The sequence below is a fragment of the Trichoderma harzianum genome, assembly GCF_003025095.1.
Source record: "Trichoderma harzianum CBS 226.95 unplaced genomic scaffold M431scaffold_19, whole genome shotgun sequence".
NCBI classification, from domain to species: domain Eukaryota; kingdom Fungi; phylum Ascomycota; class Sordariomycetes; order Hypocreales; family Hypocreaceae; genus Trichoderma; species Trichoderma harzianum.
Window position 1 is genome coordinate 1 of NW_020209267.1, and position 25,460 is coordinate 25,460.

At 46.2% G+C, this 25,460-nt stretch overlaps 11 protein-coding genes across 11 annotated transcripts; 8 read left to right on the plus strand and 3 right to left on the minus strand.

Annotated features, from left to right (window-relative positions):
* Positions 1–281: 281 nt before the first annotated feature.
* Positions 282–1,322, plus strand: M431DRAFT_98005 (hypothetical protein; the record flags this gene model as incomplete). The annotated part of the gene is made up of 1 exon (XM_024924988.1): positions 282–1,322. A coding segment is annotated over one exon (1,041 nt), but the record flags the coding sequence as incomplete, so codon positions are not given.
* Positions 1,323–2,676: 1,354 nt separating this feature from the next.
* Positions 2,677–3,406, plus strand: M431DRAFT_534894 (hypothetical protein; the record flags this gene model as incomplete). Its single annotated transcript, XM_024920938.1, has 1 exon — positions 2,677–3,406. The coding sequence occupies one exon, from the start codon at positions 2,677–2,679 to the stop codon at positions 3,028–3,030; it is 354 nt and encodes a 117-aa protein (XP_024768877.1). The 3' UTR covers positions 3,031–3,406.
* A 943-nt stretch (positions 3,407–4,349) lies between these two features.
* Positions 4,350–5,290, plus strand: M431DRAFT_126382 (hypothetical protein). The gene has a single exon (XM_024912278.1). It carries the CDS (start codon positions 4,429–4,431, stop codon positions 5,152–5,154), a length of 726 nt encoding a protein of 241 aa, XP_024768878.1. The 5' UTR covers positions 4,350–4,428; the 3' UTR covers positions 5,155–5,290.
* A 2,128-nt stretch (positions 5,291–7,418) lies between these two features.
* Positions 7,419–9,312, plus strand: M431DRAFT_126387 (hypothetical protein). Its single transcript, XM_024912279.1, has one exon. The coding sequence runs from the start codon at positions 7,690–7,692 to the stop codon at positions 9,259–9,261; it is 1,572 nt and encodes a 523-aa protein (XP_024768879.1). The 5' UTR covers positions 7,419–7,689; the 3' UTR covers positions 9,262–9,312.
* A 1,937-nt stretch (positions 9,313–11,249) lies between these two features.
* On the plus strand, positions 11,250–11,918 carry M431DRAFT_97866 (hypothetical protein; the record flags this gene model as incomplete). Its single annotated transcript, XM_024924969.1, has 1 exon — positions 11,250–11,918. The coding sequence occupies one exon, from the start codon at positions 11,250–11,252 to the stop codon at positions 11,916–11,918; it is 669 nt and encodes a 222-aa protein (XP_024768880.1).
* Positions 11,919–13,787: 1,869 nt separating this feature from the next.
* M431DRAFT_98148 (hypothetical protein) lies at positions 13,788–15,008 on the plus strand (the record flags this gene model as incomplete). Its single annotated transcript, XM_024925005.1, has 7 exons — positions 13,788–13,840; positions 13,903–13,915; positions 13,984–14,044; positions 14,121–14,261; positions 14,314–14,595; positions 14,648–14,765; positions 14,831–15,008. 7 exons carry the CDS (start codon positions 13,788–13,790, stop codon positions 15,006–15,008), a joined length of 846 nt encoding a protein of 281 aa, XP_024768881.1.
* A 305-nt stretch (positions 15,009–15,313) lies between these two features.
* On the minus strand, positions 15,314–15,898 carry M431DRAFT_98114 (hypothetical protein; the record flags this gene model as incomplete). The annotated part of the gene is made up of 3 exons (XM_024925000.1): positions 15,314–15,461; positions 15,520–15,701; positions 15,773–15,898. The coding sequence occupies 3 exons, from the start codon at positions 15,896–15,898 to the stop codon at positions 15,314–15,316; spliced, it is 456 nt and encodes a 151-aa protein (XP_024768882.1).
* Positions 15,899–18,584: 2,686 nt separating this feature from the next.
* On the plus strand, positions 18,585–19,810 carry M431DRAFT_543237 (hypothetical protein). The gene is made up of 2 exons (XM_024921147.1): positions 18,585–19,126; positions 19,243–19,810. The coding sequence occupies exons 1-2, from the start codon at positions 18,680–18,682 to the stop codon at positions 19,594–19,596; spliced, it is 801 nt and encodes a 266-aa protein (XP_024768883.1). The 5' UTR covers positions 18,585–18,679; the 3' UTR covers positions 19,597–19,810.
* Positions 19,811–20,011: 201 nt separating this feature from the next.
* Positions 20,012–20,236, minus strand: M431DRAFT_97792 (hypothetical protein; the record flags this gene model as incomplete). Its single annotated transcript, XM_024924962.1, has 1 exon — positions 20,012–20,236. One exon carries the CDS (start codon positions 20,234–20,236, stop codon positions 20,012–20,014), a length of 225 nt encoding a protein of 74 aa, XP_024768884.1.
* A 3,043-nt stretch (positions 20,237–23,279) lies between these two features.
* M431DRAFT_97807 (hypothetical protein) lies at positions 23,280–24,269 on the plus strand (the record flags this gene model as incomplete). Its single annotated transcript, XM_024924964.1, has 3 exons — positions 23,280–23,442; positions 23,504–23,897; positions 23,972–24,269. The coding sequence occupies 3 exons, from the start codon at positions 23,280–23,282 to the stop codon at positions 24,267–24,269; spliced, it is 855 nt and encodes a 284-aa protein (XP_024768885.1).
* A 231-nt stretch (positions 24,270–24,500) lies between these two features.
* M431DRAFT_98110 (hypothetical protein) lies at positions 24,501–25,132 on the minus strand (the record flags this gene model as incomplete). The annotated part of the gene is made up of 2 exons (XM_024924999.1): positions 24,501–24,925; positions 24,988–25,132. 2 exons carry the CDS (start codon positions 25,130–25,132, stop codon positions 24,501–24,503), a joined length of 570 nt encoding a protein of 189 aa, XP_024768886.1.
* Between the last annotated feature and the right edge of the window lie 328 nt (positions 25,133–25,460).

Genomic DNA, 25,460 nt, shown 5'->3' on the forward strand with positions numbered 1-25,460 from the left:
GAGAGGGAAGCGCGCTTCGGAACCACCCATATCCAATACCTCCTCGGTGACGGGGGGTACAAGGATTTCCAGAAACTAGTGGAGGAGACAAGCCCATACGGCCCCCCCCCTACAGAAACAGACACGTAAAACAGATTGATACTTCCCCATTTCCTTTGTCACATTGAAACGTAGCGAACGCCCGATCTGAACTCGGCGGCTCCTACCGTCCTAGTGCCCAGATGAGGACTTATGTAACTAGCTTACTTAGTGGACGTTAATAATAAAACAAACAAACAAACAATCGCTGGTGGGACTTCATTAAATGGCAGGTGGACAACCGAGACATCGAGGTTGGAGATTATGGATTCCCCGATTACCTGGAGGCACGTAGGCGTAAAGGCTTGCGAGAATACTATCCAGGGTCTGGTCCCGAGTATGACGAGTCAACCGCACGACTGTGGGAGATGAAACGGAAGTACCGCGAAGTCCCTGGTGGAAGTTTTTCGGCGTACCAAGAAGCAGTCAAGAAACGTCTGGCATGTCACAACTTCACTCGGGAGTTTCGATTGGAAGCCGACCCGCGTCAACAAGATGCCTGGACAACATGGGTTGAGTATCTTAACTTCGAATACTTTGAGAGAGACAGGCTCGCTGCTTTGTTAATGAGGTTGGAACAAGATTACATCAATGCCTGGGATAAATTCTTGGTTGTGGATTCGTCGAGATTTGATGCTTTCGGAAGGCCTCTAGCCGAACCAGAAGATAACTTTGGGGCCCTACAACAGCGGGTAGACATTTTCATCCGAGATACTTACCCGTATCGCAGCAAAGAACCCTTTTTTCGCCACCAGCGTGTCTTGACGCGATGGATCCTTGAGCAGTTGGGTTTAATCGAGGCTGAGACCAAGCAACAACGTACAGCTAAAGACTGTGGCCAAACCAAGTTTCCGTCCAGCAAGAAAAGAAAACAAGCTGAGGATGAGGAAGTTGATGATGAAGAAAGCGGACGCAGCCTCAAGAGATCGAAACAAGACGGTGCCTCAGGTCAAAACCCTACTCAACAACTAGCTCGAGGAAGACCAAAGAATTTCACTAAAGCAAGGGCATCTAAAAGGGGCGCACGAAAATCCCGTCTGCCTGGCCAACCAGCCAGCTCACAGAAAAATACAAACTTGGACTCTCAGAAAAGCCAGTCTTCGAAACGAAGATCGTGCGCTGAGGCTATGGTTCTACCATCGCCGATTCGGCGTCGATCGCAACGGTTGCAAGCTCGGTTGCAGGAACGTTATAGTCAAGTTGATCGCCGTGCACGAGGAGTGATAGCAGAGTTTGAGATGTAATCTATTTGACTAGGGTAATAAGAGCATTTTATTGTTTTCTTAAATTCACCTGCTCTATTTCACGAAGCCTCCAAATTTAGAACTAAACCTAGGGTCAGTGTCTCAGCAGTTTGTTTCTCTCGAATAAATGCAAGGTCTTCTCTGGGGTATTTTGTATAGCGGGAACAGCCTTTGTGCTTGCGGCCAGAATCAGGCGCATTGGCTGGAAAGTGTCCATTCGCATAATAAAGTAAGCAAAGGGGGAAAAAAGAAAAAAGAAAAAAAATATTAACACGATTCGAACTTGCAACCTCTGCAAAAAAAGAAAAACCGGATTACCTCCTCCGAAGAGCGAGGTAATACACCCCTCTCACCTGGATTGGGAGCTGGGTGCTCCGGTGATTGATGGTGAATTATTCTTTATTATAAGGGATAGAGCGTAAGTCCCTGATGCATAAACAATCCATTCTGTTACAACCAAATAGCTGCAGAGTAACCCACTGTCGAGTAGGTACTCCTTTAATTGGCTACGTTGTAAGGGAGGAACTGAGTATGGAACGACGTCCTGACAGATATCACGACTACGCTGAACAGACATACGCATAGCCATAATGGCGATAGTACTAGATAGCAAAACAACCACCCAGGGCTCTAACCTCCTATTTTATATAAATTGTAATGATGTTTCATAAGCTTTACTTCCGTGTGGCTACTACTACTACGTACCTTGGGTAATTGTTGGCAATACCTAGGTACTTACGGAAAATGTAGATGGCGATGTCGTGGAAGATGAGGAAGGAGCGCCTCGGGACTAGACTGCTCCCTGGACAGACATGATGGTGAAAAGTTTTCGCCCCCAGTTCGTAGATGATTTGTCTCAAGCATTGCGATCTTGTAGTTCGTTCGTTGTCAATTGAGCTACCTATGCACGATTCTCGTCGTTTGTCGTCTCCCTTCTGCTGGTGTAGAACCGCGCCGTGCCCCCTTTTGCTGTCGATCTCACTCTTCGGAGGAGATCACAGTTTTTTTCGCTGTTTCGCCCAGCTGCTCCTCGTCGGTTTTGTCGGCTTCCCGTCTGGTTGTACTCTTCGGAGACAACTTCAGTTCGGCCGTCTCGTCTCCTCTCAATTCGACTTCCTGCCGTCTGGTTATACCTTCGGAGATAACTTCAGTTTGGTATAATAGCCACCTCGCCGCCTCACCCCCTCAACATCAGACTACATTCTCCGGAAGTAGTCTCATCTTAAACCGTCTCGACGATAGACTAGACTCTACGGAGATAGTCTCATTTTACCCTTCTCCCTCACTTGTAAGTAATCGTCATCTCACTCTGTATAGTATGTGGTGTTAATGGATGACAGCATCAGTCATCATAATGTCTTCTAGACAGACAAGACGACAGACTCGGGCCTCCGTGCCGGCTGTCGAGGCTCCGGGTCTCAGTTTTAAGCAACGCAAGGGGCGACTAGCCTGGACATTCAACGCTGTGTCAAATGAAGGACTGATTGCGGGTATTTACGGTCTCCGGATTTCCCACGAAGCCCAATTGGATAAATGGAGGACATGGACGCAGGACAAACAAAGTCAAGTCCTCGAATTATTTCGGACAGGCCGGAGAACAAGTGCCATCGCCAATGAAATAGATAGTTATGACGCTGGGGACCTCTTCTATATCCAGCAAAAGAGCGAGTCGTCAATTCCCCGAAGAATCCGTTATGGCAACGCCTAGGAAACAGTACGCCATCCGGATTTCTTTAAAACGCTCTGCAATATCGCGCAACAGTTTGGCGTAACGCAGCAGGAATTTAAGTATTATCTCACAATTCCTGCACCTGAAGGGAATCGCCGAGTCTTCTACCCCTTTCATGCTTTCTCTAGGCCTCAAGCACTAGCGTTATCCTGGGACTGGGATCAAATGTTAGCAGTAAGCCAAAGGATGATTGGGAATATGAACGTTTGTAGGCTAGTTGATCGCCGTGCACGAGGAGTGAGAGCAGAGGTTGAGATATAATGTATTTGACTAGGGTAATAAGAGCATTTTAATGTTTTTTAAATTGACCTGCTTTATTTTATGAAGCTAATCTAATTTTAGTACTAAACCTGGGGTCTGCGTCTCAGCAGTTAGTTTCTCTCGTATGAAAGCTAGGCCTTGAGAATATAATTAGTTGCTGAGTTGATATGAAGTACTATTATTTATGAGATACCTGTGCCTACCTATGCACTTGGCCTACAGTTGCGCGTCAACAGGTCAGCTAGTACCAAGAATTGTCACATTAAACTGAGCCTCGGGCTGTCGAATGGCGACAATTTTGCCGGCGAAAGCGTTTTCGGCTTGGCATTACAAACAATATGTATTGACACTATGTAACTCTATGCCTAAGCAATCTTCAGGTAGCTTCTCGGCCTACCTACATACATAACTACCAAAAAAGAGTTGGAACTAAAGATGGCCTCGGCCGAGCGTTATGCAGCAGAGGGGCTAACAGACATGAGAATGAGACAAAGGCAGTGGCACGAGCAGCAGGCCTCCCGGGCAAGCAAAGGTCAGAAAAAGCGAGACCGCAAAATGAATAAGTGCATACATTTAGCAATATAGGCACCTAATTCTAAGTAGTAGTAGTTACTAGAGAAATATAGATATAGTAGTAGTTACTAGAGAGATATAGATATAGTAGTAGTTACTAGAGAAATATAGATATAGTAGTAGTTAAAAGAGAAATATAAATATAATAGCATTTACTAGAGACACATAGATATAATAGCAGTTACTAGAGAAATATAGATATAGTACTCCAAAGTAGATGCTTAAGAGTTAGGGTTTATAAGCGTATTATTGAAGGCGCGTGTGTTCGTAATCTTGTCAGTCTTGGTTTTTCTGTCCCCCGCTTGCCGGGATACCCCTGAAAATATAGCAAGAGAGTTATGAGGGCCAGGCACCCATGATTAGAGGATTAGAGGCGCTAGGTGGGTTGTGGAGCAGACAAGGCAGACTACCCCCTTAATCCAACTCCGAGTATTACAGTATAATCAGAGCGTCATAAGACTACCCCTCCTCTTCATCAAACCAAATTATACTGCTGGTCATACTACTCGCATCATCTTAAACTTGACATACCTGACCCCGGACATGTTATCACAACACTCGAGTTTTCAGTCCGAATGCCTGGACCAAGCCGGCTCTCTCTTTTTTACTCGCCTCCCGAGGGAAATCCGTGACCTTATCTACCAGCAGTACCTTGATGTCGATGCCATCACAGATGGAGTCGAAACGAACCAGCCCGAACACATGTTTCTCAATGAAGAACGACCTTACAAAGGCGATAGCATACCGCTTGAAGCTAGCTGCCAGAAAATATTGTCGGAAATGCGATGTGTGAGGCGGCTGCGGGAGGTGGCCATGACCTTCTACTCGCCTTGGAATTTCCGGCTCCAACTCGCAGTAAAAGGCCGTCTTGACTGGGCTTGCGTCCAGAAGATTCGCCTTCAACTCCGTAACGAAGACAGGTTCGACCTCAGAGGCGCAGAGTTCACTAAGAAAGCCCTTTTGCGGACGAGAGAGCTGAAGATTTTGTATATTGACTGCTCCGCATTCAACGACGCCTCTAACAGAGCAATTGAGCCCAATATCATTATCTCTAGCGCGGATTCCAGTTCCCAAGACGACGAAGATGAGGCGGGTGAGGAACTCTTTGCAAAATCGCATTGGATAGAGAGCTTGCTCGATGATTGTGGCAGGCAGCTGGAAAGGCTGGAAATGGTGGTACTTAGAGGCAAAGGCTGCTATCCAACGTTCTGGCCGCAGCAGGTCAGGCGGTTTGTCAATGACAATGTCGAGGTGATAGAGCTAGAGTAGATCTGTGTGCACATTGGCGGGGACGCGACACCGGACTTTCTTTATTCCCTAATAATTTCGATTAAGAAAAGTTTGGCTTTCGGCGCGCACCACCAGCCGCCCATCTATCATAATAGACCAAAATATTATCAGCAAGGATTTATTTCTTTGAAGGTAGTAAGTCAGATTTTTTATACATACCCTTAGGGGGGTTATATTTATAATCAGGAGGGTCAGTAAAGCTGCCTCTTATGACTCCAAATTCAGGTTTACAGAATTGTGTTTTTAGTAGTTAACAAACTTAACCAACCCCACGCTACGACGTTTGTCGCTCTTTTTGAGTTGAACATTGAAGAAAAACGGCAGCGTCTGCATTTAGGGGCAATTATTTTTCTTCATGCGCCGCTAAAGAGTGCTCATGATGGACACCAAAGATGGCAATGACAAATTATCTATATGGGACAGGATGTAAAATCCAAGTAATAACAGTAACTTGATTACAATGTAAGGACAGCATTTTGGTTAGAATTCATTTGGAAACCTGCAATCATGCTTCATGTGTATTGTGATGCTTGTCGCGTGAAGCTTGCGTTGGAATATATGCGATAATGTAAAATAAATACCAAATCATAAATTCACAGCACCTACTGTCACCAGGGTGCTTTCACCATACAGCCAAACGTGAAGAGCTGTCTTCATGTTTACAGTAAACGATACGCCAGCCCAGCCTGTGATACACGCCACAGTGACCAGTAAGTGGATGGGCAGCTAAGGGCCCAAGACTCTCGGGCTTTTCCAAGAGCGCCATGAGTAGCCGACGTCTGTCCCTTAGAGTCCAAACTCTGTATATAAAGTATAATTCATGCTCTTGTATAACACAAGTAGACTATTCATATAGATATGAGGCTTCATTACCTCTTCATTTACAATCTATTGTTAGAAAGCATTTACGAATCAGCATTGTCGGATCACGATGACTAATATTAAGAATCTTGATACAATTGCATCATTGGACTAGCATTTATACGTTAAGTGATGGCCCGTTATGATATTACAGAATGTTAAAGCTTGATTCGCAATCATCGCAAGATTTCTCCTCGTTACTCTTCCCTTTTACCAAGTAGCAACTTGGCGAAGACGTTACCGTAATTAACCAATAATTCTTAATTGATGGATATACTGTGCGACGTAATGGCTTACTCTAGGCGTTGATCAGTCGGCGACCATACGGCAGTGGCTTGGAGGGCTGAACCGCTAGACCTCGATCCAGAACCCGGAGCCTGCGAGGGCGGCTATTCCCATTTGCTGCTCACTTGGGGAGAGAAAGAACAAGCAAAATAAAACCGATAAGGGTGTCGGATGGTCCTTGCACTTCTGATAGCTCACATTGACCCATTACTTTTTTGCTCTTGATGGCAGGCCTGAGCTGAGCCGCCCTATTCAATCGGGAAAAAGAAGCGGAGGCTGTATCGTGGTGAGCTTTGTCGGCAGTTCTAGAACGTCTTAGCCTAAGTGTCGCATGTTGATAATAATGACATTGACTGGCTGTCAAGGTATACAGGGTATAATACGTAAGGCCAAACAGAACAGCATATCTTCTCTGTTAGTGGCTGATGCATTCTACGAGTTGTGAACTCTCTCATAGCTGGATGACGTTAGTTCTGCAGGGAGGAATTTCAGCTTTGAAAACAACTTTCAGCCGTTCTAGGGCAATAGCAAGACTGCAAGTCTAAACGGCACTTGTAAAGACAGGCTAAATCCTTCACAAGTCGATAGATTTCGGCTTGTAGACACCTCTTTGCTTCTTAAAACTTTCACCATGGCTAAACTATAATATAACCCTAAATAAAGCCCGACTTGGACATATTTTCACAAAAGACGACAGGTTTCATACACAGTCTACAAAGTGGCTTAGCATTATTGGCCTCCCTATGACGCTTGTCTTCGCCCTGCAGAAGGATTTCTGACATGCCGTCAATATATTGCCAATAGATTGTCTCACACATCTCCTCAGCCATTTTCGAGTTTCTGGCCAATAGACTCGCTGCATTGAACCATTGGTTACCTAGTAGGAGCATTGACCACTCATCCTTTGTACGCCTCCGTCATGTAAGTGGCAAATAGCCTTGTTTCGCTTTCACCGAGCGTCTCCACTCTCGTAAGGCTGCGGCTCAACGAAGATGCCAACATTCCATCCTAAAGTTTATGATCAAACTCATCAATTAGTACAAGAACTTTATTGCTTCAACTTCTTTTGTGCCAAAAAGTGAAGAATAATGAAATGGCTAGAGTCAAGAAACCAGTGAAGGACGAACGATATCATTGGTGCCCGCTGGGATCTCTAAATGTATAAAATTTAAGACATGGATAGGCGAATAGGAAGGATTGCTTATGAAGGATTCACCACAAGGCGAAGCAGTACACCGAATGACAACATAGATGATACACAAACACATATAAGAGGGTGTGAAGAGCCAGTCTCTAGCGCGAACATCACTTCTCTTCACTCATCTCATCTGCATCCCAAGAAAACAACTTCATCGTCTGCATTACACTATGAATCCCGATCCTACCTTTCAAGGCAGCCAGCTCAGGCCAGGAACCGCAGCCTATGACCAGGCAAACGACATATACGCCACGTCTACCTATGGAAAAGAGCGTAACATGAACCCTGGAGAAATTCTACAACCTACGTGTGTAGAAGACATCCAAGGTGTTGTTAGATATGCCAACAAAGTTGGTAAGCCAATTGCCATCAGGACTGGTGGTCATCAGTACAGTGGTGCTTCTTCAACTGGGCCCAATGGCATTCAGTTGGACTTGGAACTTACGTTCCGAGACCCGAAGAAGGACCTTGTCTTGATCCGCGATACCGAGAACGACAAGGTCTATATCAAAGCAAGCGTTAGCTGGGCTCTGGCTGAGGTTTATGACTTCCTCTTGGCGAATGGCGTCTTTATGCCGACAGGCCAATGCGTCACGGTTCATCTCGGAGGACATGTCCAGACAGGCGGCTACGGTATGCTAGCTAGATCCTTTGGACTTCTTGGAGACTACATCCGTGAGCTCGAAATCGTGGACCACAATGGCGAAGTGGTCACAGTGACCAAAGAGACGCAGCCCGACTTGTTCTTTGGTCTTCTCGGCGGCAGCCCCGGCAACATCGGAGTCTTGACGCACTTCAAAGTCGAAGTCCAAGATGACAAAAAGTACCAAGGCTCCAAGGGACTCTGGATGGCGTTTCACTACCGCCAAGACACCTTGAAGGAGCTCCTCGACCTCTTGGTGGAGAAAGCAGAAGACCCAAACTTCCCGCGCAGCTACGACTTCACCGTCAATGTTGTCAGTAGGGAGTCGAACCTTCTGGACCTTTTCCCCGGCTCAGAAGACGAACTCAAGGAGACACTGCCAGATAACATCCACGATGGCAAGAACAATATAGCTAATGTATTCAAGTTCAAGTATGCAGTCATTGTTGTATACGCCCAATGGGTCAATTTGGGGACCGATGAATTCTCTCCAGACCTCTTCAACCGCATCAAGCACGCCACGCACGATCTTTTCAAATTCTACAAAGAGACTCCGGAGGGTACCCCCATGTCCTACATTACATCCATGTGGCTCTTCAGAAGCCGACGAGAGTTCCCCTACCCTTACATTAAACGTACCAACACGACCAACTCGACCACGCTCTCCAAGACTGGTTGGTCCGACTGGTTCTCTGGGCGTATCGATGAGATTCTTTCCGTTAAGGGCAACGGTCTGTGGGTCTCGTCTCAATTGCAAGTTTATGGTGGAACAGACTCCATGTTCAGGAACAACGCAAACAACGGCACTGCTTATGGCTGGAGAGATGCCACTCTTAGCGGAACTTGGGACGTCTTTCATCAGGACAATTACGAGGGGGCTAAGAAATGGCAAGATGAAAACGACAAGGGGGCGGTTACTCACTTCAGTAAAGATGATCGCCGTGTTCTTTGGGGTTCTTATGGTGACTGGGATATGAAAAATGTCTGGCAGCATTATTACGACTCCCCAACCTACGACAAACTGCGACAGATTAGGAAGAAGGCTGATCCTAATGGCCTATTTACCGCTAATCCTTTCTGTGTAGAGGCAGCGCAATAAAAGCCGTGTTAATTTTGTAACTATTTAGTTGTCAATTGAACCATTTACCATATTTACCTCTTTCTAAAAGGCAGTGAACTTCAGGCCCAATTGTGTGATACAACTTGTCATTTTTGAGATCTACTTATAAATAATCTATTTGTAAAAAGATCAGCGTCCTCTCTTAGCCGATTTTGTACAGCTGTATTAAAGTGACTTTCGGCGACAGCTCCAGTAATCCTCCTATATGGAGCCCCTTATACAAACCATCTATTTTCAGATTCGCGATTGAACACCTCGCCATCCTGGCCGTAACAGTGTCGATCAGTTCTTCTTTCGTGCCTCCTCTATGCGCGCAAGCTCTCTGTCTATCCTCTTAAAACTCCAGCTCTGCCAGAAGGGGGATCTAAGAACTTGTATCAGCTATATGTCTGCATAGACGCAACCTACATTAACTAACAGAGGAATGGCCTTAGATCTAGAACCGGTTAGCATTTGGTCATTAGAATTCACGTTGGACAGTGGTACTACTTACCGAAGCGATTGTCATCAGGTGAGTAATCGTTGACTCTTAGGAGCACGCAGTAATATTTACTCCAATAGCCGCAGTCCAAGTGCGCTAGATTCGTTGAACTACATGGCTTACAGAACGCTTGCTCTAGAACGTATGCAATCTTGAACGGCGTGTTTCACGAAACGTTCTACCTCTCTTCTCTGAAACACCATCTTATTCAACTCGGACATGATTGCAATGCATTATTAATGATTTGCGCCACTTTTAGAATTGGAATGCTAGAATTAAGCTATTACCCAACCTGAAGTGATTATGCGGCTCTACTGAGGTTTTGTAAGCCGCCTACCCAGTCCCCGAATGGCTTCAGCCGAGCTGAAAAAAGAACAAGCGAAATAATAAGTAGTTTAACTTTCCAAGCCCTGATATCGATGCATGTGATATAATGCTTAACACCTCCCAGTATAGAAACTAATGTGTGAGAGAACTCACTTGGACACGCTAAGGTAAGCTTAAAAGCAAGCCCGTGATAGCTGGACCCTGTGTGATTGAGTGGTCTTGCCATTTTGTAAAATGCGCTACCCAGTGTGGGCCCTACAACTTTGTAAAATGTCAAAACAGAAAACATAAGAGAAGTGACATATTATTATTATTCAACGCAACATCAACTTGTTACTCAATCTTCTCAGCTACATTTGAAATGAAAAATGACGTCTCTTTCTTTCTCTCATGGTGGAAAGTAAAGCAGTTATGTATGGGTTGTATCGCATCAAAACCCAGACCTTGTTGATTATGGAGTTTTGAAGTGTATTCCAATAGTTTTGACATCCATACGTCTCTTGAAGCTGCTGAAACAACATATCTCAGCTACTCCAGATACTGTTCGCATTCTTTACAATTCGGGTTCGTACATTACTGCACTACTCATGAATCTACATGGCAGTTTAATCCAGCTGACAGTCTATGTGGTTGTGGCCATCGGCTAGTATTCTCAATATTACTTATTCATTCCTAATTAAAATTTATTTTCCTGTTAGATGTAGTCTCAAAGTAGCTGAAAGAGAAATATTGCACATGAAAATAACTTGATGCCACATTGACGTATATCTGATCAGTCTCATCCAAAACGGGTACCGGGCGTTCTCAGCTACAAATGCCACGCTGACCAGCGTGGAAGATAAATAGCTATGCAGGCATGCGATATTCTCCTAATTTTCCATCATCGCATTTGCATAATACTGACTCTAAGTCTCAATCTCTTTGTGTTATTCTACTACCAATCATAACCAACATCGTGGAGTTCAACCTCGGCAACTGGTGCGGCACTCCAGTACAACCAATTATGGCGCCTTCTGCTCAATCTACCAGGGACAGCAAGCCCGCCAGCGGGAATCGCCAGGAATTCTTCAAAATACTGAAGGAAAATGCCACCGCAAGAGACTTGAAGACTATCCCGGCGGATCCTGACATGAAAAACATCCCCTCAGACATCGACTCAATGCTACAACTTAATAGTAGTGCTCAACTTGCCGTGCCGCAATTTAGCCACACTTGCATAACGGAAAAAAAGTTCCCCTTCAAGCCTGGCCAAAAGTCTGACCCCCTTGCTCTTTGGATTGGATATTTTGGTAACATTCCACGCTGGAAAAAGGGCCAGGTAGTCCAATTTGCGGCCAAAGCAGGAGGTTATCCAACTCCAAAACATGCCATATTCGCCGCGTACAAGCTCAACATGGCCGCCAGGGAGTGGAACAATCTCGATATTGGAGTTACTTTCAAGTGGGTCACTGATATAGAGGACGCATGTTTTGTACTCGCCTATGGTGGCAACCAAGGAGGCACCTTGGCCAGTGCTTTCTTCCCTAACAACGACAACCTCAGCACGCTCTTCGTATATCAGCTGGCCTTTGACGAAAAGTTTAGCCCATACCAACACAATTTCTATCTTCATGAACTGGGCCATGTCTTGGGGTTGCGCCATGAATTCGCTTTCGAAGAGGGCGGTGCTGTGCAATTTGGACCAGCTAACTACGACTCTGTCATGAACTACAACAGAGAACACCCACCTTACATTCAGGAGTCGGATATTGTAAGCGCTAGGGCGTTTTATAACCTCAAAAGTCCATATGAAAAGTTAAATATCATCGACTGGTATCCTGATAACTAGGGGGAGGAAAGAAAAGCAACAGGAAGATGATTCACTTGGCGTTATGCAAAGGTACCTGAGATAAAATTGGTCTCAGTGATGCTTCAACACAACTCAAAAAATGCTGGTACTTTGCTATTGAACTCCAGGCGGCGTTCTAAGATTCTATTTACTCCTCGGTATTGGTTTTTGCCTCCTCGGGGTTTTCCCAATATCATGATGCAAATGCAGAGGAGCCTCTGTCGTTAATGAGCCATTTTTCTGTGCCTAATTACTCTTAATAAACAAAATAATTCAATATCAGATGGCTTTTCTCAAAGTGATAATGAAATCGAGACTCCTGGTTGTATAAATGAACAACATTACATGTAATAACTATTACGAGTTTGAACCGGGAAGCGTCGACTGTTTGTATTTACCAGTAGCAGCTTCTTTCGGTTTATGTTCTCCGCATAATGCGCATGGAAAATTTCCGACGTTTTTTATTCTATGTATGTTATGTACAAGGTGACTTCTAATCGATTTGTCCCTGAGAATCTCGTAGGTTGGATACATATAAAAAGAAATGCCGCCATCTTTGTTATTAAAGTAGATAGCTGAGCTGCGTAGCAAAGGATATCTCACACCCAATTTATGTATTTTACAATAACGAAAATTTCTGAGGTGATACACAGACCTGATAGGATTATCGGGCATGAGAATCCAAGCTATTATGCAGCGAAGATCAAAGCAAGTTTACAGCGGGATATTTGTCCAAATGCGAGTCGCGTAAGGTCTGATCAACCCCGATGACATCCGCGAGGTGCCTTGAGATGTGCCTACGGTATAGAAAATGTGTTTCAGCTATAGCTGAGCATCGCCAGCTCTTGGCTTACGATATAGGCTTGGAGATTACTCAGATGTGGAAAGCTTAGACGTGGCATTTACAGGGCAGCAGCAGCGCATTTCCAACTGGAATGTGGTTAATTTTACTATATATTAAGGTTATCATAGTCTTGTTGCAACTTAGGAGGCTAGTGTGGGTGACTGCACAAAGTTCAGACGTCCAATCCTTGTAGCCCATGCTGTGAATCATGTGGCGTTCGACGCAGCAGACAGTGAATCTTCGCTACTTGATTGAATAGAGCACTTACGGAGGCGTAAAGGATATTTTAGAACTCATATGGCAATGCATTACACATGAGGTGAGATCAATCCAAATGCAGGTGTCGGTTTCTCGATATGCTAAAGTGGCTCTCTGCGCCTGTGATCGATTCGTGACGGCGATCTCGCCGCCTTATTATCTGTCATAGTGGGAATCAGAAGGGCTACGTAGTGTGATCTTGCAATAGTGCCACAACGATGCTACTTTGCTCTCCCTAGTGGGTTTGCTTGGATCAGTCAGAAGAGAATAAGTTAGCATCGCGCAGCATGGAGATTATCCGGTCTATTGTCCGTGGAGGTTATTGGGACAATCAGTACGAGCACAGAATGCAAGCCATCTGTAACATGAACTGGTAACAATTGTTCAGCAGACCAGCAATCAACTAGACATAATTCCAGCTCATTAGCCGAAACATCAGCACGTCGAGAGACGAGCGTTGGAATATACTAACACAACATTGAATCGAATTTGTGTGTACTTACGAGTTTTCCTGCGCGTATCATGCATGGCACGCGCCCGTGCGAAGCTCGAACAGCCAGTAGGTCGGTGCGGAACAAGCAATCACAACGCTACGCGACTTCCGTTGGCTCTATCTTGTTGTTTTCGTGGCATCTCCAAGCTCAAAGTCACGCGTCCTTGCTTCTTTCTCTAAAAAGTGATCATATCCAGCTGAGGCCACTTCCGCTCTCTCTACGACTCGTATAAAAGACTGGCCCTCGCCTATACACATCACAGCCATGCAATCAATGCATTCCTCTCACGGCAAACCATTCTGGGGCGAGGCCACGTCTTATCTGAAGTATGTTTTGGAATGTTCTTATCATGCCTTGGGATCGTTATAGCTCACAGCAGCTCAAATAGCTTTTGCGAAGAGGTAGTCTTCTCCATGCCCTCTCTTGCCCAGGTGGCTGAAACGGTTAACGACCCATTGTGAAATCCTAGGATTATGTCATTACACGACACGTCACTGAGTTTATCAACACTCTCAGCAGCTTCGCTTTCGGTCCGTAGCATTGCATACGCGGCCCATGCTATCTTAGATCTCGACATTCACTAATCTAGTCATGCTGTACTGGCAGTTGTCTATGGAGTATATGGCCTGTCCAAGCCCGGCCATAATGGGCAGACCCGCGCTCGTCTACTTTCTTACGGTGGATTGATTGGCGTAGGCATTTGCTCTGCCGGCTATCATATGACTCTGAAATACCACACCCAAATGCGTACGTGGTAACACCTCTACCCAATTTTGACTCAATCTCACCTCTCCTCCAGCGGATGAATTGTCCATGCATCTTTTGACGACACCAATGGTGTATCGCCTCTTGACATTCAAGAGTAGCCCGCAGCGTACTAAACTTGTGGCCGTACTTCTTACCATCGTCTTCATAGTGGTTATGGTCACACATATGGTCATGGACGAATTCCTCCTTCATGCAACAACCTTTGGTCTTGCCGTTTATTTGATCGCAACTCGAACATTGAAGCTTATTTCCCAACAAGTGCCAGATGAGCGAATTAGGAAAAACCTCCAAAATGTCGCGCTGTTTGGCTGCTGTACGTTGCCCTAATCTCGTGAGTCGGGAACTTGAACTTACAATTTGCACAGTCAACTTCGCCTTCGGGTACTTTGTGTGGCTACTGGATGACTGGCTATGCTCGCTGCTAACTTCAATGAAGCATTCAGCTGGCCTTCCCCTGGCTTTCTTCCTCGAGCTACATGGATGGTATGCTTACTTTGAAGTTGCATTATTGCCCTGCAGTGCTGTCATGTCTAACAAAGCTCTAACAGGTGGCACATCTTTACTTGTATTGGAGGCTATGTTGGCGTGGCTCTCGTCGACGCAATAACATCAGGTGAAGTCCGTGAAGACCCGGTTCAGCATCTTGCCTGGCCCGTCCCATCTGCGGCGAGATTGTTGGCAGGTGTATATGCATCACCAAAGCACGGACAAGTCTGGTCATCGTAACTCCAGTTCACTGCGGAGTTTTGTGGGAGAAGACATGATAGATTGGTAAATAGATGGGCATTGAGATACAATAAAATAAAAGCTAGCTGCTAGTGAAAGATGAAGTTGGCGGTAAAAGGCTAATAAAAAAAATCCGCTGTAAAGGTTGCTTATTTACAGAATGGAATATTAATCAACCATAACCTGTGTTATGCAGCTGTTTGCCCTATGAGAAGAAGAAAATAACTTGTGCTATGCACAGGCCATGTTACCAGGGGGAGACTCAGGTTATTATAACAGTCGCTGTTATAAGTTACTGCACACTGTTAGTTTGAGTGCTCTATGCTATGTAGCTTTGGGTGCCTTACAAAGCAGTAATAGATGCTTTTGCATGCCTGACCAAATGAGTCGACATACATAACTGGACTGTTATCCTTCATGCAGCTAAAGTCCTGGCTGCCATTACCAGCGCTTCTGCAATGGGATTTAAGTAAGTAAAAAGTCTCTCCAAGACCAATAACGAGTTACTTACCCGACAGTCGAGAAGTCTGGCTGGTTTCGAGCATCGGTTCTGATACTCCAGTTGACACGGACACCTGTAGTAAAGGTGCAATCGCCAGATCGCTCCCAGGTTGTCAGTTGGCCGTCACTGCTTACAACGCAGTAGTTGCTTGGGGCAGGGTTGAAGTGGCAGTTAGAGTCGTCATTGCAGAACTACGAATATCAGAGTCAGAGTCCGTCGTTTGATACAGGCGATATGGCTAGTGATGAAGGAGTATACGCACAACAATGACCGAATCAGAGGCTGGATTACCATTTGCGCCCTCTCCACAGTTCACAAAGTGAAGGGAGTCACGGGCGAGAGCGCCCACGGTGAAGATAGCTAGAGTAGCAATGCTTTTGAAAAACATATTTATAGATATAGAAGCGAGCAAGAGATAGATAAGTAGTAGATGATGGGTTCGATAGAGAGATGAGATAAGGTCTGTTAAGTAGTGATGGTATTCAATTGAAGAACAAAGCGAAGAAGCACACCTATTTATACTATTTGGCTTTCTTTGCCTCATGTTGGCATACAAGGCAAGCCCGGTTAAAACCGTTGTTGGCATTGTCAACCCTTGTTGACGTTGTTAACCCTTGTTGACGTTGTTAACCCTTGTTAAGGTTATCAACCCTTGATAAATTTATCAACCCCTCATTCACTGCTTACACTGGTAAGGGGTTTGCAAAAAAATCTAAGACCGCAAAAGGAATTTATACACATGCTGTTTACGGGTAACAAAAAAATAACTGTTACATAAGATGTTAAAAGATCTGAATGTGCACGCAGACTTGCATAATAAGGATCTCTTCTATTTGAGAAAGCTTAGGAAGAAATGCAGGGACATCTCTAAAATCAAGATCAATATCTTGACTACAGAAGAATACTCTCCGAGGGAGATCTTTGCATCTTTGTCTCAGCAGGGCTGGTATGTGCCTTGAGTTAACCTGTGGTTATACCACCTGTTTTGACAGCAAGAGTATAATGCTATCTGATGAGAGTCTAAATATGCTTGCTAAGCACGGATGAGCTCTTGGTCAGCAGTGGAAATAGCGAGTGCATTAAGGTCGTCTTAGAATGGAATCTCTAAGGCAGGGGGGGCTCTGTTATTAGATTTACAGAGACAGTCTGACTGCTTTAAAATGACAGGTAAGGTGGCAGTGACTGAAGAGTCTGCTGAGAGAAGGCCAAGGATGCTTAGAAGTATGAGTATTGTGAAGCCTGTCTTGATTAGCTGTCCACTCAGTTTCTCAGGGCTGATTTTTAAGAAAAGCTTTGGACAGGGAAGTCTTCTCTCTCATTTACTTCCTGTCCGGGTCTGGTTTTATTTGATTCGTAGACACCCCATACAACCTATAAGCTCCCACTGGTGCCTCGTCAAGCCTTCAAGTTGCTCATTTATTCCTTCTATCAAAGCTTTCCTTTCCTCTAAGGCCATTTCCGGCTCTCAGTAATAACAAGGACTTTTCTCATCGTACAAAAAGTAACCATCAGGACATAAATTCAGACAATCCTTTCCGTCACTCTTGGATAGAGCTTCAAACCAACCTCTTGTCAGTCTGACGCTAAATATAGTAGCAGCGGTGGCGGTAGATCTAATCCAGCCGCCGGACTTTATTATTCATCTCAGTCGTCACAGCCATCCTAGTTAAAGATCTTCAACATCGGAATTAGTCACTTAGACCCACTGTGTATAATTTAAAACTACCCCTGTCTGTCAAGTACTAAGCTAGTAGGGAATGTGTAGATGTAGTATCGTTCAAATACCTAATATGGCTTTGTTGCTAGGGGTTAATGCAGTGTCATCCAGTCACCGCCACGCCGCGCATGCCACGTAGGAATATCCATCTTATTACCGTTCCAGGAAGTTGTGATGGATCCCCCTCGATGTCCAGCAGAGCCTCATACCATGCCAGGACATGTCTTTCATACCATGCCTTTGACGTGTAAGCTGAACTGCTCAATTTGGATTACCTAGGATATTACTCATCTACATGTATCACAGTGAAGCACAGAGATGACGCTGAGGAGAGTCATGAAAAAGTCCGAAAATGGAGAGAAGAATCCACATCTGAAAGGTCAGCGGAAAGGCCCGAGTTCAAGGCATATAAGAGTTCTGGAACTGATTGGTGTCTCTGCCTACTCGAACTGGAGGCTACCCTGAATACATGTGATTTCGGAAAACCGAAGAAGGCGGCGTGTTTTGATGGATAAGTCGCTACATATAAACCAATCAATTACACAAGACCAGAAAAAAAAAGAAAGGTTGGCAATGAGGCCAAAGGCGATCATTCGGCCTGCTTGTGAGTATTACTTGTGCGAATCTTTCGCATATAGGCAATGAGTAAACTTAATCTAGCACATAAGACCATAGGTAGAGGAGAACTCGGGGTCCCGTCAAGAGCTTCTTTGGTGTTACATGTGTTCTGTTTTTGGCATCCCAAGACTCCAAAGTTGGGAGCCACATGATTTCGTTTTTGGCGGCTAGCCAACGCCCGCGCTACGTAGCTTGTGGCATGGGGCACTACGGTTCAAATGGGAATTCGTTACGGTGCAAATAGGGGGAGTCTTGAGATTTACGTCATGGAGGCTTCTTTATAATGGCTATTAAAGAAATCATCAGTCAGCAAAACGGATTGCGTTCCTCACCTACTCTTGTGATAGGTTCTTTCTTTCTGTGCAAATGCCTCTTTGGGCATTTAGGCACCTACAAATCGGAAGCTTACCTGCTTGTCGATTTTCCGCTACTTCTAGTTCTTACAAAAGGCGCTAAATTTTACCCCTTCGTCGTTAAGCGTTGCCGATGGCCCGATTCCTTGTCACTCATAGTGTTTCTTGATACAGTCAGATCATAGCGGGAAGTTGATTGTACGTTTAAGCGGACTTGCGGTAAAATGAATACACTGGTATGGGAATGGCACTGCTGTTTTCTATCTACCCCTAGGGGGCCTCATAAGCGGGGTGTGCTGCTCCATTGACTTAAAGAGTAGGCAAGAGCGCACAATCGTGGTCAATTACCACTGCTCTTCATACTTATATATAACTGCGATCCAAGTGTCATAGCATATTGACCCTCACATCTTGATTATCATTATAGCCTTTATATTTAACTGCAAGTCTTCCAAGGCTCTGATTTTCTGAGCCATTGAAAATGGGCGCCAATGGTTCAAAGCCAGTCGATCGTAGCCAGAGAGTCAAGGTCATTGGCGCCGGCTATCCTCGAACGGGCACAACCACACTCGTCCTTGCTTGTGAGAAGCTACTCAACGGCCAAGGTCTCCATGGAGGATCTCATGGGCTAGCTCGTGAAGACGAGTATAACAGGAAATGTTACGAGCTCTACAAGTATCGACACGATAAACCCCGCGTGCTACAACTGTTGAAAGAGCTTACAGAGGGGTTTGTTGTTACAAGCGACATTCCCTTTTTCAGTTTCGTGCCTGAATTATGCGAGCTGTATCCCGATGCGCAGGTGATTTATGTAAAGAGAGATCCAAAAACCTGGTGGAGGAGTATGGGGGCCGTCGCGAGTAATGCACAGACCAAATTTTTATCCATGCTATTCTGGCCGGTTCCCGGTTGGAGATGGAGCATAGGCGTTATCAACGGCATGGCTGCGATGTATGACTGAGTTCTAAGTATTCACAGATATAGGTATTGAGAGTACTAACGTACTATAGGGAACGAGAGTCCTACAATCCAACCTCTGGCGAGATCCCAAATCCCGGTAACACTGCAACATTGGCTTTCTTTCGAACACAAGAAATGTATACTGACAACGACTTAGAATCAATGGAACGCCATATGCAGTCAGTAATTGACAGTGTCCCCAAGGATCGACTTCATATTGTACGACTGGAGGACGGATGGGCGCCATTATGCAAGATTCTCGACTGCCCTATCCCAAACGAACCGTTCCCCAAAGCTAATGATGCCGAAAACGCTGAACAAATATTTCTGAACATGGTAAAACGCTCTCTCACCATCTGGCTGTACTACATCTTGGCAGGGACTTGCTTGGCAGGCAGCGGTTGGTGGCTCTGGAAAAGTTTTGGTCACCGAGTATGAACCACTTAATTGCTGGTCGTGAAGGAGGATGACTTGATGAGTTTGGATAATTAATCTACCGTCATGGTGAAGGGACGCGCTACCCCGATGATGAGAGTGAAGAGGTCCTTTAATCGTTTCTTTATTGATAATCCTTTGTGTTTTATCATAAGATTAGATACCTTACAATTATAATGTGTATTTAACTCATCTGGTCGTCAATTCAGTACCTCCATAATCTCGCGCTTGCTACCCGCATTACACAAATCGACAAAGATATACTTGATTTATAAATATAAGTTAGGTGAGTTTCTTGTCTTAGTGAATTAAAAGGGACAACAGAGTATAAAGTAAGGATGATGCGGCAAAATGTTTCGGGAGTATTATAATCTAACCTGATACTTATTATTTACTTATATATAAGGATATTAGAAATTCATCTAGCGGAAAAGAAATCGAGTATTATTTGTGCGAATCTTTTGCATATAGACTGAATCGCCTCAATCACTAGCACATACGACCATAGGTAGAGGAGAATTCGGGGTCCCGTCTGCTCCCCCATAGACAAGCCTCTAACCGGCAGATTAGTAGTTAAGTGGGTGACCATTAGCGAACACCGGCTGTTGTATGTTTTTTGCGTTTTTTTGTAGATGCCTTCCATGGCAATTTGAGGCCCATTACCCCTAAGATCAAGCACATACGACCATATCCATTGGAAAATACGGGGTCCCGTCTGCTCCCCCAGAGTCAAGCCAATGAGAGGCAGATTAGTAGTTGAGTGGGTGACCATCAGCGAACACCGGCTGTTGTATGTTTAATCTTCTTTTTTTGCTGTTTTTTGACGCTGTAGGAGGCGAGGTTTTGAAGCATCGCAGGTTGTGTTTTGGGTGTGTCAGTCAATATGCACACATTACCCTTTTAACCGGCGGCTGCGTGCGTCAGACCAGGTCCAAATTTTTCATCCAGTTAGATCTACGGAAAATAAACTGCAAGCCAACCTTTCCACGCATACATCTATGATGCAGCCAAGGAACAAAACACGATTGCAATGATGTGGACGAACGCAACTGTTAACTATTGAGAGCAAATCAAGTACCGGGGATCAGCACATCTCGATGCGGGGGAAAGCGCTGAAGGAAGTGTTGAACAGGGATGCAAGCGCCGAAAATCACTGCTCGATTCGAATTAAGCATGGGACTTTGACTTCACTGAGCTCCTTCGTGACTTTTGCAGGCTTGGCATGGTTTTCCTTCAGTGGCTTGCGAATGATCTGGTCAACTCATCTCTTGGTCAAAGAGAAAAACCTGCAGAATAAGAAGAGAGAACAAAGAGCAATTCGAATTGCATCGAACTCAGCACCAAAAGCAATCCACCATTTTTTTCGAGGCGAAAGGTTATGTAATCCAGGCTAGCCTAAGTCGTCCACCCGAGCCTGTTCAAAGCTGTCGGCGCCACTTGCTCCATCTCAGCCTCTTGCATCTGCCGTTCTACAAAGCGACCACCTTGCAAAATCAGAAACCACAGGCCATTGCATGAGTCAATTGTTGAAATTAAAGAATACAAAATATTGTTCAATTACTGCGGTTCTAGACCATCTCCCTGCATACGAAAAGTCTTTCGCTATGCTTCCACTCGTTCCTCCTCCTCCCACACCAAAGACACCATCGTGGACCCTGAAAATTTCCTATTCGGGTAACCCAGTCAGCGGCGGCTCCATCAAGCGCCATCTCATCTAGCCTCTCCCTCTTACTTTTTACACAGCCCAATGCATCCTCTCTTGTTCCTCACTGTGAAATTGCTTCTTTATTTAGGCCCCCTGCGAGTTTCCCAACTCCGAAGATCCGGTTCTAGAACGGAGAAATACAGCTGCCTTGCCGAACCGCGATCCACTGTTTACGGTTCAAGGGTCGTGCAGCTCGTGTTGAAGCTTGCAGGAAGCTTGGCTTGATAATCCTCCCCGTACATGCTCGCTTGTTATGGGTAGATAGGCTACCGATTACGGAGCACTGTAGTCTTGGTGTGTGTGCTGCCGACGGGATATTGCTTTCTGGGAGCTGGAAAAGAGTGCGTGTTTGTATGAACACTCCCTCCCCCCTTGGAGTCTGCACTGAACATACCTACATGGAGTCAGGTAATGTGACCATGGACATGCCTGTTTCTTCTTGAGTTTCGGGGTATGTGGTGTAACACTGTCCGTAGCAATATCTCGATGCTTCAATTGTGCCCATTGACTAGGCTGCTTAGGGTATCTCAATGGATCATAGGAATCGAAGCTTCATCTGTTTAGGTACGATAGGTTTGAAATGCCAGTTCATCCAATTCAGAGAATCTGATCTCGATTGAATGGCAACAATACAATCAGGTCCTGCATATGACCCATAGACGATCGTTGCCATCAATGGAAGCCCAATCATGCCAAGCTTTACCCTATTCCAAGGTCATGGGACTGTCGTATTTGACATCAAAATGAGAGGATGCGCTCCCAGATCGAGTATACTTGCTGCCTATCTACCTCCATACCTATCCAGACTTTCCCATATTCGTTCATTCATTCCCAATCGCCCTTCAGTAAACGACTGCCGCAAAACCAAAAACACCACACACACTACGGAGAAAGTGCCTGCATCCCCCTTAGCTATTACGGATAGTAGATGCATCGGCTACCTCGTTCGGTCTGCTCCTCTCTCTCTCTGTGGGGGATCTTAAGTGGCGTCTCCGGGGGCGTTTTCGGGCGAAGGTTAGTGGCTAGCTCCTCCACAAATCGACCCCGGGAAAAGCGCCAGGGCCGCCACCCTTTCAAAAAGCCGGCTAACCGTCGCTGGTAATCCGAAGCTCGTGGTGGCACTCGCAAGCTCAACCTGCCCGCAACAGACTGCAACTTGCTTCTCCAAAAAAAAAAAAAGATGCCTCTGCCGGGTGAATTCCAATCATGTCAGCTTCGCATTTCCCAGCCTGGGAACAAATTGGGGGGCTTTCAATTTGAATCTTGTCCACGAGACTTGCCATGGCGCCCTCCCATTCAACGCCTTCGCTTCCCTTCTCCTCTGCCACCCCCCTTTCCGGAGCCGGAGGTCCTCCCCGGCCCAAGCTCTCAAGCTCCTCTCAAGCTCCTTTCAACCTCTTAATTCGTCTTTTCTTGGAGTATTGGTTGTGTTGTACTCGGGTCCCATCCGTTCTCTTGCTACCACCACTCCCCAAGCCAATTGTACACTCCCCTCCCCACCTCGTCCTCAATTTGCTTTGATGCCCTCGTGATGACCTGCGGCTTGCCACACACAACTCTTCCGTCGTCGTGATGTTGTATGTGCGTTATTGATCGTGAGTTCGGCGTAGTGTCACCTCCATTCCCCCTCACGCCACAAAGCCTTCCCCGCAGCTGGTCCGGCTGCATTGAGCTGTGCCCGTCTCCTTGTAGAGCTTAAAACCCAATTCCCATCCGCGTCCTCTTTCATGTTTCCCTCCATTCCATCTCATCTCAACAAGCTTGTCTGGCTCCTTAGCTTCACATAGTCAAAATCCAAAGCCATTGAGTATCAACTCAGCATCCATTGAGCATACAAGCCTTGTTTTCAATTCTTGTCGCTGCCACCCATAAAGTAATGTCTCGCTTTGCTCCCGCTCTCAGGCAGCTCGCCAGACAGCACCTCGCCATCTCAGCCTCTAACCGTAGTAGCGCCTTGTTAGTTACCGCTGCTCGTCGAAAAATGCATTCTTCGCCTGTCCTCCAGTCTCCTCCTCTGGAGCCCACCACTCGGCCTCACTTGCTGGCCGAGTTCAGCATGAAAGACAAAGTCGTTGTTATTAGTGGTGGTGGAAGAGGATTGGGCCTTGTCCAGGCCGAGGCGCTGCTTGAAGCAGGTGCCGTTGGTAAGCTGCATTTGACTCCTCAATCCACAATGCATTGTGCTAAACAAGATGCCCATCTCAGTCCATTGCATTGATAGACTGCCCGATCCAACTTCGGATCCCGATTCCGAGTTCGCCCGCGTTGCCAAGCGTGCCAAGGAGGAGCTCAACTCCAGCCTGAGCTATCATGAGCTCGATATTCGCAACGTGCCGGAGCTGAACAAAATCTTTGAGGGTATTGCAGATGAGAGAGGTCGCCTGGATGGCTGCCTTGTCGCTGCCGGAATCAACTACGAGACTCCGGCTCTCGATTATCCCCCTGATGAAGTCGACCGAATGATGAGCATCAACGTCTCGGGCGCCTTCATGACGGCCCAAGCTGCCGCGCGCCAGATGGTTCGGCTGAAGCAGCCCGGAAGCATCTGCATGATCGCTAGCATGAGCGGCACCATTGCCAACCGCGGCATGTTTGCCCCGTAAGTCCCCCGATTCCCGATTTCCAACATTGGTGCTTCGGAAATCTGACCAATCTGACCAATCCGTCGTATAGAGCATACAATGCCTCCAAGGCCGGTGTTATCCAGCTGGCCCGAAGCTTGGCTGCCGAGTGGGGCCAATACGGCATCCGTGTCAATACCCTCTCTCCCGGCTACATCCTGACTCAGATGCTGCTGAACCTGTTTGACGACTATCCCGAGCGAAAAGAGCAGTGGCCCAAGGAGAACATGCTTCAGCGATTCAGCGTTCCCAAGGAGTACCGCGGTGCTGCCGTCTTCCTCCTCAGCGACGCCAGCAGCTTCATGACGGGCAGCGACCTTCGCATTGACGGTGGACACGCCGCCTGGTAATCATCCAAATCAATTTCCATCATCATCCGTTGATATCGTCGAAGCATCATTGCAGATAAAATCGGTTGACCATTTGACTATGGCGTAACCTGGCGAGCGTATCGAGAGGGATAGAGGAGCATCTCCTGTAATATCTAGGTTTCTTTTATACATAATTGCTTTATGCGTGTTTGGAGTTGGGAATAGGTAGAAAATTCAATAACTCAATCGCAATGTCGACTTGGCGCATCTTTAATTTGCGGGAATGTGTGTCAAAACACCGGAAGGTCCAAGTTTGCCCAATAATCCGGGGCTGAGCCTCAGCCTTTTCTCGACATCTGCAATGGGCCATCCATTATTCAGTAGTTGGACTGCGTCAACGATGGTCCTCATGTCAGCCTGGCGGCGTCGGCCTTCGTCACGGCCCATGTTCTCGAGGTCTTCAGCAGCTATTTGCTCCAGGCGGCGCCGTGCTTCGAGCACTGACAGCGTGGTGTTTCGCTTGGCCGGTGGGAATAGCGGTCCTGGCGGTACGTCCAATGACTCGGGGGAGAGATTTGGTTTCGCAGTTGACGAGTTTGAGAGTGTGGGATTTGGTTGCACGATGCCCATCTGGTGAAGGCGTCGAGAGAAGTCGGCGGGGGCGAAATCGGGATCTGTGGCGTCGGCGCGAACAGCTGGTAACTCGGTTAGCCGGATGGTTATAATACTCAAGCATTGGTAGAATTGATCTTCTCACCATCGTCTTTTGATCCATCGCCGGGAGACGCAGGCTGCTGAGGTCTGGCCCTCGTGGTGGTAGCTTGAGGCACAGCTCCGGTAGCTCTGGTGGGATATTTGCGAGCTGCTCCGCGAGCTGCTGCTTTTGACGACGAGGCGCCCATGCTTGCTTTCTTTTTTGGTTGTGTGTTTGCTTTGCTACTATGAGCAGATATAAGAAAAGAATCGAGTGGTTGTATCGAACAATGGAAGAATTATAACGGGATCAATATCCTACTTGAAGAAATTGTAGATGATTTAGAAAAAAATCCGAAGTGCGGGATTGGTGGCAGCCATCAGAATTATGTAACCTCAGTCAAGCCAGCCAAAAAGTTGAGCGAGGCATTTCCATCCAGCAGGGCCCACTAAAAGCTACCGCTAAATCGCACGCTGGCAGCCCCAGGACGCGCTGTGACGTTGTTCCCTTCAGGCGTCTCCACGCGCGATCCACCG

What these genes read in the sequence shown, in the direction of transcription:
- M431DRAFT_126382 (XM_024912278.1), top strand. Translation starts at nt 4,429, where the DNA reads ATGTTATCACAACACTCGAGTTTTCAGTCCGAATGCCTGGACCAAGCC.
- M431DRAFT_126387 (XM_024912279.1), top strand. Translation starts at nt 7,690, where the DNA reads ATGAATCCCGATCCTACCTTTCAAGGCAGCCAGCTCAGGCCAGGAACC.
- M431DRAFT_543237 (XM_024921147.1), top strand. Translation starts at nt 18,680, where the DNA reads ATGGGCGCCAATGGTTCAAAGCCAGTCGATCGTAGCCAGAGAGTCAAG. An exon ending in GTTGGAGATGGAGCATAGGC is followed by an intron (nt 19,127 to 19,242) that starts GTTATCAACGGC and finishes ACCTCTGGCGAG; the next exon opens with ATCCCAAATCCCGGTAACAC.